Source organism: Lissotriton vulgaris, unplaced genomic scaffold (genome assembly GCF_964263255.1).
Source record: "Lissotriton vulgaris unplaced genomic scaffold, aLisVul1.2 SCAFFOLD_1121, whole genome shotgun sequence".
Taxonomy (NCBI): Eukaryota; Metazoa; Chordata; class Amphibia; order Caudata; family Salamandridae; genus Lissotriton; species Lissotriton vulgaris.
Genome location: NW_028252719.1, coordinates 382645 through 395486, shown reverse-complemented (window position 1 = coordinate 395486; position 12842 = coordinate 382645). Strand labels below are relative to the sequence as shown.

The following is a 12842-nucleotide window of genomic DNA, read 5'->3' as shown; positions in this document are numbered from 1 at the left end:
TACACTTACATAGAATCATTTTTCTGCAGCAATGATTATGTCAATAGATTCTTCTAGGAATCAGAGGGTCGAAAACATGCTCTGATTTTCCAGAACACTATCTCACTATATGAGGCATTGAAGGGGGTATGGTGGGAGAAATCAGAAGGAGGGGCTTGAGCATCATGAAGTGGGGGGGGGCAGAAAAATAAAGTATTTCGGCCAAAAGGGGGACCACAATATGAGTCTGACACACAACAGGAAGTGGAACGTATAGCAAAGGGAATTAAAAAATAATATCAGTTTAAATTGAATTCTAAAGAGAAAAAGGAGCATGCAGCATTTGCAGGATACTAAAAAAGAGAGCTGACTCCCACAAGAAACCCATTTAATTAAATAACATCAAGATTCTTTAAAAAATATTCATCTATGCAAGAGGGGAGATTCTTGGATGCAGGGTTCTCTGTCAGAGGAGTGTCATTTGTAGTAAGGAAAGAAGACAGTGGGAGAAAGATCAAGAGAAAACAGATGAAGAGGGTAGATGGCTTGTCCTGGATCTCTTTCGGGGGCAACTGACATTTTTAATGGGATATTATTGAGGATTAATAAGTGATAGTCTGGTGTTATGCTATAGAAGAGGGCCTAATTAAGATCTGGGGGAAGCTTCACTCCAAGGTGTTGGTTATATATTTATATGTTTGTCGCAGTTATGCAACCCAAGCCCAATATTGTTTTGTTTCATCTCTTCCTTGATTAATTTTATTGAGGCAATTACTCTACCAATCAGATCATATGACAATCATTAGTAATTGCCAATTTGGGAGGTTAAGATCTACTATGGAAGATCATCTTTTACAAGAGGAGGAAACTCGTAAATCCTTTGGAGTAAAGATACAAAAAAGTATTCAGTATATTGTGGGTTTGACATCTAAAATCATTGTCTTGGATACCTTAAAACACTACATTAGTACAGACATCTTAATAAGCACAATTATTTTCATAAATGCAGCAGAAGAGATTTTCATTCCAAAAATAGCTAATTTTATCCATAAGAGGTATGTAATTTACGGTATAAGCAGCTATCGCTTGGTTCTTGAAATAAACCCCAAAATACCTTTTAGGATATTGATTGTAGTTTGCCTTTAGCTTTGATGTTAACATTCCTGGAGAAATGTTACATAAGAGAGATTCAGTCTTTGAGTCATTAATTTTGCACCCCTCCCCCGCAAGGTATAGCATTTTATGATTGGAAGAGCTGTTTCGATATTACTTCTCTCTTGGGATAAAAAAGAGTAACACTATCCACATACATTATCCACATACAGATTCATCTTAGGACCCCCAATCCCCAGGAAGGAAAGTGGCGGAGAAATCGGTGAGGACAAATATATTGCGCTAAAGTTTCAATAAAAATAGCATAAAGAACAGGGAACGGGGCAGCCTTGTGAGGTGCCTCAAATAAGGAATACTATTACAGCACTCTGTTTATTGATTATGACTTGTTCAATGGTGCCCTGATAGATATTGACCATTGGCCTCCTGAGTTTCACAGAAATCTTAATTTTTTGTAAGATTTTAATAGAAATTTCAGACTCATGAGGTTGAAAGCTTTTTCCACATCAAGTAAACGTGATGCAATTATCTCCAGTAACCAAGTCAATTACTCAAAAAGATGATGAGTGTTGTCACTCAATGTTTGACCTTGAACAATACCATTTTTATCTTTATCAATAATTTTGCTGATTATTTTATTAATGTGATTAGTTTATATTTTTATAAGACTTTTATAGTCTGTGTTAAGCAGTGTTATTGGTCAGTATGAAGCTGGTTTTGTTTCTAGTTTTCATTTTTCAAAGAAATTGATTAATACCCTTGTTTCCAATAGTTTAAAATACTTTAAGGATTTATTAATTAATTGATAAATAAAGTGCAGCCCCAAAACCGTCTTCTTTGTGAGTCTTTGAACCAGGCAGATGTTTATTTGCCTCTCTTATTTTTTCCTCTGATATAGGATGTACTAAAAGATTTGCAGCATCAGGATTCAAAGAGAGAATAGATTGTCCTTATAGAAAGTGTATTTATTGCTATAGAAATCTAGCTTCATATTCTCCAGCTTTCTTTGTAAGGGCAGAGTAATGCTCCAGATCCACAAAAACTTTCTTAATTTCTTAGGAATCTCTAGCTATGCTATTGGTATCAGGACATCTTAGCTTGCATTTTTTTACTTTCTTTTGATAATCAGGCCAAGAGGAGAGGGGAACCTCTCACCACATCATAAACCCGATATTTTCTTTGCGTTCCACCAATTTGTGTTCTATCCTATCTTTTAAAGCATTTTTCTATGCCTGAGCAGCAGTGGATTTTCTGCAGCTTCACTCTCTCTCTCTCTCTCTCTCTCTCTCTCTCTCTCTCTCTCTCTCTCTCTCTCTCTCTCTCTCTCTCTCTCATCATGATAAGAAGATAATGAAATATACACACCCTTAAATGTGGCCATAAAAACTTTACAGACCATTGCTATGTCTGTGGAGCTTTCATTTTGTGTGAAGTGATATTCAATGTCAATTTTCAATGTCTTTATGCTTGCTTCAGTTGTTAACAAGATCTTATCCTATACCCATCTATTAGGTTCTAGGGGGCAATTGATTGAAAAGTTCATGATTACAATAGAATGATCTGAAAACATGCTAGTGTGATGTTGTATGGAGATTTCTTGGAGTGATGAAAGGACAAAAAATATAATTTCTAGAAGCCAGGCCAAATTTCTTAGAAAAACAAGTATATATGTTACTACGTGGACTCAACGTGTCCATATTTCAATTACCTCTAATCAGGTAGAAAATGAATTGTGTTTTTTTTCTTTTCTCTTTTGTGTTGACCATGGTTGGGATTGGGAAGCAAATGATTAATAATGCCCACCTATGATGCAAACACCATGGAAACTGCATATTTCTCTTTCTAAAGACTGTCAAGGTTGGATAGTATCCTGTATTGGACTGTTTTAGGACACTGTATAGTACCTACATTTTTTTATTAATAACCAGTCAAATTATCCAAAAACTCTTCTTACCTGTTATAGGAGTGAGGCAGCTGATATCAAATTTCCCATTAATTATAATAGCAGTCCCTCTATGTGGAGCAGTTGCAGATGAAAAAAGCCATTTAGAATCTAAGGGTATTTCTATGCATCTTTTTTCCTTACCTGCAAAGAAATGTGCCCCCTGTATGAGAATAATGGCAGGCTTAAATTGTTGCAACAACATGGAAGTGGCACCCCTTTTCCGTTTATTATTTTTCCATCTGCTTGGTAGCTAATAATCTATAACTTTACCATTGAATTTGTTTTTCAATGTTTGATTTTTTTTTAAAGGATCTGTTATACCCAAAGAGAAAAGTTCTCCTAGCCAAATATGAATGATACACCTGACTTAGCTTTGTGACTACTTCTTAGGCTTTCCTTAAGCACTTTTTAAAATGTTTGCTGTGCCCAAAATTTAGTTACCTTATTTCTACCTGGAGTTGTAAATCTCACCCTCACCCTTTTAACCAATCTGTGCCCTCCCTAATGAACCAATGTGACCTATTCGATGCGCCCTGAACCCAGGAGATCATTTGCACCAGTAGCAACCCAGAGTACCCCCCCATTTCTTAAAATGTCGTATTGTAGGAAAAAAGACTGCACTTCATATATTTATTTATTTATTTATTTTGAAAGTTTTATATAGCGCGAACAAGATCTTCGCAGATATCAGAGCGCTTTACAGAGGAGGGGAGCATATATACACAGATACATCAATAGTGTTAAAAAGTACAGTGTAGTGATATCATAAACAATCAAGTAATTCAATTTCAAAGTCATACAAAAATGCAAAGGGTTCGAACAAGTAGTACAGATCAGTATCAAGTCTTTGAAGTTGATCCCCAGTAGTGGTTCAGGTGTATTTAGCCATGAGGATTGCTTTTACTTCTTTCTTGAAAAGTGTGGTAGAGGGGATGAGCCTGGTTTCAGGGGGGAGTGAGTTCCAAATCCTTGGAGCCATTCCTGAGAAAGAGCGTTTATAGGTTTTTTCCTTGCGGAATCTTTTAGGCTTTAGCAAAAGATTGTTTGTGCCTCTAGTGTTTCTGGAGCCTCCAGAAATCGTCAGCTTCTGAGCGAGGTATCTAGGTGAGCTCAGGTGGACAGCCTTATGCGTCAAACAAGCGATTTTCAGGTGTATTCTGGCTTCAAAAGGCAGCCAGTTCAGGGATTTGAAGTCAGGGGAAATGTGTGAGTGTTTTTTTGATCCAGTGATGAGTCTCGCTGCGGCGTTTAAAGAGGCTCTTATGGGTGCCGTAGTAGCTAGGGGGAGACCGCAGAGGGCGGTGCTGCCGTATTCTATTCGAGGTATGACTAGTGATTGTACCGCAGTTTGGAAGTCTTTGGCTGGAAGGAAGGGTTTAAGTTTCCTAAGGGTGTTGATTTGGTAGTTCGCTCCCTTAGTTGCTTTGTTGATGTGCTCCTGCATGCTGAGATTGGTGTCAAGTGTTATGCCCAAAGATTTTGCTGAGTTCACGATGGTGGGTTGAACATTGAGGGTCGTTAGGTGTTTAAGCCACATTTGTGCGGTAGTGATCTTCGCGGGAGGTGAGATCAGAAGGAACTCTGTTTTAAGGGCATTGAGTTTGAGATGATTAGCGGCCAGCCAGGATTGGGTGCTTCTGATCGTTGAGTTCAAGAGCGTGATGTCTTTGGGTGATTGTAGTTTGAGATAAAGTTGGGTGTCATCAGCATACATGTGGAAGTGTACATAGGATTCTTGTAGCAAGGTGGTGAGAGGTTCCATAACTAGGTTGAACAAAGTTGGGGATAGGCAGGATCCTTGTGGTACGCCTAGCGATACAGGTCTTGGCGCGGACATCAAGTTGTTGCTCTTGAATTTCTGCGACCTGTTATGCAGAAAGGACGTGAACCATTTGAGCACAGTTCCAGATAGGCCCATTCTTGTGTTTAATAGTTCGAGTAAATTCTCATGTTTGACTGTGTCAAATGCGGAGGAGAGATCAAGGAGGATGAGGAGGCAGGTATCGTTATGATCTAGGATTTGAAGGGCGTCGTCTATTATGTGAGTCATAGCAGTTTCAGTACTGTGATTTGCTCGGAAGCCTGATTGATGAGAGTTGAGGAGATCAAACTGAGTAATGTGTTTAGTCAATTGTATGTGTGCGCATTTTTCCAGCAGTTTGGCAAGAGTCGGAATGTTGGTAATGGGACGGTAGTTGTTTAGGTCAGAGGGGTCGGCTGTAGGTTTCTTTAGCAAAGGTGTGACTTGTCCAACTTTGAGAGAGTCGGGAATGGTCCCTTGCTGAAGTGAGCTGTTAATGATTTTAGTCCAGAGTGGAAGGAGCGACGGGGTAAGGACTTTGACAGCGTTAGCAGGAAGGGGGTCCGTGAGGTGATTGGATGGTTTCAGAGTGCTGAGCAGTCTGCCAATTTCTTCTTCCGTGTAGGTGACAAAGGTTGACCAGGTGGCATTGTTTTTTGGTTTAGTGGGTGCTATGCAGTGGGGTTTGGGATAGAGGCTTGCGTCCATGAGGAGATCATTCTTTATGTTGTCAGTTTTTTGGTTAAAGAACGAGGCGAAGTCTTCGCAGGAGGGAGCTTCGCACATAGTGTTGAGAGGTTGGGAGAAAGTATGAAAGTGCCCGGGCCGGAGTACCTTCTATTCTTCTGGTTGAATAATCTGTGTTTAAGCACAGTTGCCTTTAATTTTTCCATCATTTGCTTAAATTTCCATTGATACCAGAAAGTCTCATACCAAACAATAGAGAAAGTGAAGTCATTGTCCACACTGATGCTTTTAATTTGAACTCCCTTTAGTAAACCTTTTTCAAAAATTCTGCAATCTCGAAAATTAACCAGGATGCTCTGAGGTTTAGTCTCCTCTTTTGGTGGGAAAAATGAAACCCTGTAAGATCTTGCAATTGATATGTCTGTTTGAGGTTCTGTCAGAACATAAGTTGAGATCAATTTAGAATTCAGAAATTGCCCATGGTGTTTCCATATTTTTTCTAATTTCTTCAGCACACTGAGTAGGTTTTACAATGTCCTACAGTTCAGTATTAGACATTTTAATTTCCTTCTGGAGTTGTAAAACAGCCTGCGAGTGGTTTGTTTGAATGTCCTCTGTAGCCAAGACTCTTTGCTCAACTTATTCTCACTGTGCACTTAAGTACTGTAGTTTCTTGTCTAATAAATTCAGTTGTGACTCCATTTTACCTGTCATCTCTGCTTGCACAGCTTTTATTTCTTGCACATCTGCAATCAAAAGCAGGAGTTGTGAGAACATCTTATTGCAGGATATAGCCGAGTCATCTAGTGGAATACCCCCATCTTGCATAGTTTGCTCTCTGTTTGGAGAAGAAACATCCACAATATTATTCATACTTAATGGTATCTCTATATATGTTGAGTCTGGATATTATTGGGCCTAATAGTTAGAAGTATTTAGTCATTGCCGCTAGTATTTAAGCCCAGTACTTCAGTCTGGGCATGGGGCACAACTCTTGAGAGTGGGCATGCCGCTGATTGAACTTATCAGAAGCAGCTTGAGATGCGATTGGCCTGTCCACTTTAGGATTAAAAATCTGATATTGTTGTACAGGAATATGGCAGCCATCATTATGGATGACGAGAAGTGATCGAGTAGTTCCGTCACCTGTAGTATTTTTCCTCGCACCTGTTATACTATCAGCACAACTTTACATGTCTGTTCCTCAACATCTCATTATTCTCTCATTTCTCTGTGGGGATGCGCATTGTATAGCTGTAGTGTCTGTTCTTCCCTCATTTTAAATTCTTTTCGCTTGTGTCCATTGCAACTTAGATTCACATTTTCCCACATTGGAAAGCTGTATTAAATCTTTCATATGGATCACAGGAAGCTGTGAGTCTATATAAAGATATTGCAAATGTCAAGACCAGAAGGTGGGTTTGGGCTTCCCAAATTAGCTATATAATGTGGCCTCCTACTTTCTCTTGATGCGCCACTTTTTCGATGTCAGTATCTCCATTGGATGATTCTTTCATTTTTGGTGGAAATCAGCAGCTGGTTAGAAATATTTCAAGTTTGGCTAGGCACTTGTTAGAGGGGCCAAGTTTTATAGAATGCTTCTTGCAATTTGTGCCTGTTGTATTATGCTCCTGCAAGACTGAATAAGATGCTCTCCACTGTCAGTACTGATGAAAACGCCTCTTTGACAATATTTTTATGGGCCGATCGAACTAAAGGCTGTATTGCTCATATTTAAAGAACTCGCTTCGATTTACTTCTTTCAGATCACTCTAAAATTAGAAACACATGGGCTCAGGAACTTCAACTCGAAATGTCAGAGAATAAGTGGTGAAACTTAAATTTTGATATTTACAGATGGTGAGCTGATATTTAAGGCAAATACAATATTTTTGGTTCTACGGACTTGTTTTTACACTATTTATTTATTCATAAAGTTTTATATTGGTATCTATTCTACCTTTGAATGGTTAAACAAGATTTTGCCTGAATATAGTAATCTTTGCTCAGGATGAAGTACGACGACAGGTGTATGAAAAGGGATGTTTTGGGATTGTTTGAAGTTAAAAGGAATTTTGGGGAATATTATCAAGCATGGGCGATAAAATAATCGCCGCTTTATCGGCAGGAAACTGCTGATAAAGTGGCGATAATGGGCTTGATAATATGCTCTATGGAATTCCAATCGAAGCTCATGTTAGATGTCCTTCACATTTAACATGAGCTTCGATTGGAATTTCATAGAGCATATTATCAAGTCCCTTATCGCCACTTTATCGGCAGTTTCCTACCTATAAAGCGGCGATAATTTTATTGCCAAGGCTTGATAATATGCCCCTTTGTTAGCAGGTTTTGAATTGCTTGAGAAAGGCAGGCAGACAGAATGTGGGAATCGAAGAACCATTTCCCTTGACAGTATGAAATATTAAAGAAACTTTGAGGGCAAATAGCTTACTTACCGATTGCTCAGAAATAGAGGAGCCTTCCTAGTACACGTGGCTGAATCCATAAAAGGAAAAATGTTAAGAACCTTGAAGACAGTTATTATAAGAGGAATGGTTTCTGGATGGAAGTTTAAAAATCTCTGGGAAACTTTTCAAAAAATAAATTAATGTGTATAATGTGTATAATGTATACATTTTATACCCAGTGTCTAAAAATTAGGAACATTTTCAAAAGCCATAGTACATTTAGAAGAATGGTACAATGGTAACAAAGCAATTTCTTCACACTTGTAATGTATAGGCGCCAATTAAAAAGGGTAGTCACCTTCCCCAAATTCACATCATCAAACAACACACACCTCACAACAGGCTACTAAATACGCCTTTCATATTTTCACACCTCAAGAAGACACGCACAAAGTATGTAGTCCCGAAACCAAGAAGATGGCTAAACTTCCCCTCTAGTCTTGCACATTTAAACAGTAATACACTAAAGCCCAAATGTGCTTTTTTATTTTTTTTAAGCACAGGTAGTCTTGTGATACAAGTGTCAACAACCAATATCTTTCTCGCACAAAATATAATTTGAGCTAAAAAGTTGATGCAAGCACCCGACAAGATTGCTTTACATTGTTGATCCCTAAACCCCATAGACTACATGCAAAGGAGACCAAATGGCATCAGTGGGCCCCCTGATGGCAGCGCGCTCTGGAAAGAGGAAACGGTCCGGTGTGCCCCCCCCCCAGACATCCTCCTACCGACAGGTGCAGTGACTTACTTCACCCGCCTCCAGGGTTGTCTCTAATCCCTTTTTAAAATACAGGTGGATTGCTGCTTGCTTAAAAGATACATAGAGAGACTTTTAAGGGACCGCTCCGTATTTCACTGAATGCACTGGCCCCAGGGCAGCACATCCATCATAATTGGGTGTGTTGTCCCTATTTACACCCAGCACATCTGGTTAAAGGTGTGCCTTGGCGCAAAGAAGGACAGTATGCCCGATCAGTATAGACTATCCAAGTATCTGATAGGTAGGCCTTGGCTCTACTTGCATCCGGACTCACCAGTACTCATTTTGTGAAGCATGACCCAGAAGGGAGCTGGAGGGCTTTTTCTGCATTCTAGTCTGCCTTCGATTGCAGTCTGCCTGTTTTACTGTTTAACCCCAGGTCAATTCTTTGCTCAGGTCAATAAAGTGACAGGGATGCCACTGCTGGCGTCACATGTGTGTGCAATCTATTAAAGGCTAGACTAAATGTGACATGGCCTTGCTTGAGGTGAAGGATCGAAGCAAGAGGGAAAATGTTGCCCGAGTAGGGGTTGATAAAGTATGTTGCCATTAGTCATGAACAACAGTGTGTTTTCCCTGTGGTGTGGTGGAACTGTTGGGCTGTTCCTACTGTGAATGTTTCTCATTGCTGCTAGGCTATTGAAAACACGTATGAGTAAACAACACAAGAAATTGAGCTTTCTTCTTTATTTACAGGTTGAAAATGGCACTATCACCTACTCCAACACAATTCGCGCTTACCCACGAGATCAAGGAATCATTCGCCAGAAGATGCTCAGCATGGACGTGCACTGCCGAATGTCGCAAGAGACATCAGTGGAGTTCATGTATATGGCAGATGACACCATTGAGATCAGTAAAACAAAGTTTGGTCATTTTGACGTGCGCCTTTCCTTCTACAACTCCTCATCCTTCCGTCAGCCAATCAGCCAGTTTCCTTACTTCGTCACCCTAAACCAGGAGTTGTACCTACAAGTCACCCTTCAGAACTCTGACCCCAATCTACAAATATTCGTAGACACATGCGAAGTCTTTCCTAGCTCAGCAAATTTCACGTCACAGAAGTACGCCTTAATCCGGAATGGGTAAGTATCTCCTAATGTGCTTCCTGTTAATATTGTACCACGCAAATTGTCTATAAATATCCTCCATGAGCTGTGCACTCAGAATTTCAATCCCAGTATATCAGGAATTCATTCCCAGTATAACCGGCATCATATTTACAATACATGAATTCTGCAGTCCTAGTTTCTAATATTCCTTTCCCCCTGACCCCAGCAGCACACTCTTTTTTCTCCAGTGTTTCGTTCCAAGTGACCCCAACAGTACGCTCCTCTTTCCCCAGTGCTTCATTCTCAGTGACTCAATCAGTACACTCCGCATCCCCCAGTGCTTTGTTCCCAGTGACCCAAACAGTACACTCCTCTTTCCCCAGTGCTTCATTCCGAGTGATCCAAATAGTACACTCACTGCTCTTGCCCCAATGCGTCGTCCCAGTGGTCTCCAACAGCGCACTCCTCTTTCCCAGTGAGCTCCAGCAGCACACTCCTCTTTCCCTGGTGATCACCAGCAGCACACTCCTCTTTCCCCAGTGATCTCCAGCAGCACACTCCTCTTTCCCAGTGATCTCCAGCAGCACACTCCACTTTCCCTGGTGATCTCCAGCAGCACACTCCTCTTTCCCCGGGGAGCTTCAGCAGCACACTCCTCTTTCCCTGGTGATCACCAGCAGCACACTCCTCTTTCCCCAGTGATCTCCAGCAGCACACTCCTCTTTCCACGGTGATCGCCAGCAGCACACTCCTCTTTCCCTGGTGATCTCCAGCAGCACATCCTCTTTCCCAGGTGAGCTTCAGCAGCACACTCCTCTTTCCCTGGTGATCACCAGCAGCACACTCCTCTTTCCCCAGTGATCTCCAGCAGCACACTCCTCTTTCCCTGGTGATCTCCAGCAGCACACTCCTCTTTCCCCGGTGATCTCCAGCAGCAGACACCTCTTTCCCCGGTGATCTCCAGCAGCACACTCCTCTTTCCCAGTGATCTCCAGCAGCACACACCTCTTTCCCCGGTGATCTCCAGCAGCACACTCCTCTTTCCCAGTGAGCTCCAGCAGCACACTCCTCTTTCCCTGGTGATCTCCAGCACCACACTCCTCTTTCCCCGGTGAGCTTCAGCAGCACACTCCTCTTTCCCTGGTGATCACCAGCAGCACACTCCTCTTTCCCCAGTGATCTCCAGCAGCACAATCCTCGTTCCCCAGTGATTCATTCCCAGTGACTAAAGCAGTACACTCCTCTTTCCCCAGTGTTTTCCCCCTATTGACCCCAGCAGTACACTGCTCTTTCCCCGGTGTTTTGCTTTCGGAGTGATCCCAGCATACACTACTCTACTGTAATATTACTGAAAAGGGACAATCTGGGTAGAAATAAATTCTTATTAGGAAGCCAACCACAGTTCTACGATTTAAATCCAGTCTGTTTTCTGCAGACCACGCACTCTTAAAATATACTACCTACCACTACGGATGACATGTGACTCCTACACCTTTGTCTCTTACCCTCTTTGTCTTGTGTAACATTTCATGTCCACTGATTTACACATGTATGATTCATTGTTTCTTTATAATGTGTGCGATGTAAAGTGCTCTGACACCCTACACTGGTATGATTAGCGCTATGAAACACATTATTTACGTGTGTAAGAGGGGCTATGGAGAGATGAAAGGCATCATTAGAGGTGCTGGTGAGGGAATCCGTGAAGAAGGAGGTTACATGGAGGGGGGGCAACAAAAACTGTCCACTGGGCGCCACCAGCACTAGAGCTGGCCCTGTTTACAAGGTATGCTAATGCCCAGGCTTCTTTCCTGTAAATCTCCTGTCACTGTTTTATTTTGAGATTCAAATGGTATTTCATGCTCGATTTGCCTCAACATTGAATTTACTCCGTGTTTCATTCAAGGTGTCACAGAATATTAAATTCGACCTACTCTCATTCCACCTTTTCTAGCACATCAGGGGCTAGATGTAGGTAATTCTAATTTACCGACTCATAAATACCGAATTTTACCGATTTGGTATTTATGAATCGGTAAATTGGAAGGAGGGAGATGTAGGTAAATCAAAAATCTGATTTACCGAATCAATAACATTCGGTATTTACCGATTCGGTAAATACCGAATCGGTATTGCCCATTGATTCCTATGGGCTTCAAGGCCCATAGGAATCAATGGCCAATACTGTTTCGGTATTTACTGAATCAGTAAATACCGAATGTTGCAAGGGTGCAGGGGGTGTCACTTTGACACGCTCTAGCACCCCAAGTTCGGACTTGTGTGCCATGTGGCACACAGACATGCCCTAAGGGCATGTCTGTGTGTCACATTGCACAGATGTGCATGCACACCTGAATTCGGTATTTTACCTCCCAATAGGATTGGGTGGTAAAATACTGATTCTTAAGGGCCTGTGGCACTCTTAGAAGTGCCACCTACATGTGGATTTACCGAATCGGTAAATATACCGATTCGGTATTTTACCGATTCTGTAAATTTACCGATTCGGTAAATTTACAGAATCGGTAAAATATAGGCCCCCTACATCTGAAAACCCTAATACCGGTCGGTAACGGCCGAATTCGGCCGTTACAGACCGTTATTAGGGCTCCTACATCTGGCCCTTAGAGCTTTCATTGTGTCCCCCTCAGCATTAACTTATTTGTGCTTTCAGCAGTGCACTCCAGTGAAGCCACTATTTCAGCCACAGTACCTCCATCACATCACATGTGTACTCCAGCATCTTACTAGATTGTCCCAGATGGATGCCCTCGTTCTTCCCATTCTACAGATTGAAATGGCATTCTGTTTTAATCATGTCACCTCTTTAGAGCAACCTGACGTCCTTCAAGGAAACCATTTTATCCAAGCTTAATTTCTTTGTTACAGGGTGTCTGTTTAGCAGAGAGCATCTCTCTGTCATCACTGTGTTAAAGGGTGCAAATGAGACAGTAGTTTGCAGAGGACGGTCATGAGTAAATAATATGTGCTGCTTTTATTTTAAACAAAAACTGAAATGATTTTGTTTGTC

The 12842-nt window shown here is 41.2% G+C and overlaps 1 protein-coding gene across 1 annotated transcript in view; it reads left to right on the top strand.

The window, feature by feature from the left end:
- Window positions 1–12842, top strand: part of LOC147662063 (scavenger receptor cysteine-rich domain-containing protein DMBT1-like) — a 121098-nt gene that overhangs the window by 77365 nt on the left and 30891 nt on the right. Inside the window, exon 8 of the mRNA XM_086951138.1 lies at window positions 9456–9844. Coding sequence (XP_086807264.1) covers window positions 9456–9844 — 389 coding nt within the window. The remainder of the gene's footprint in view (window positions 1–9455; window positions 9845–12842) is intronic.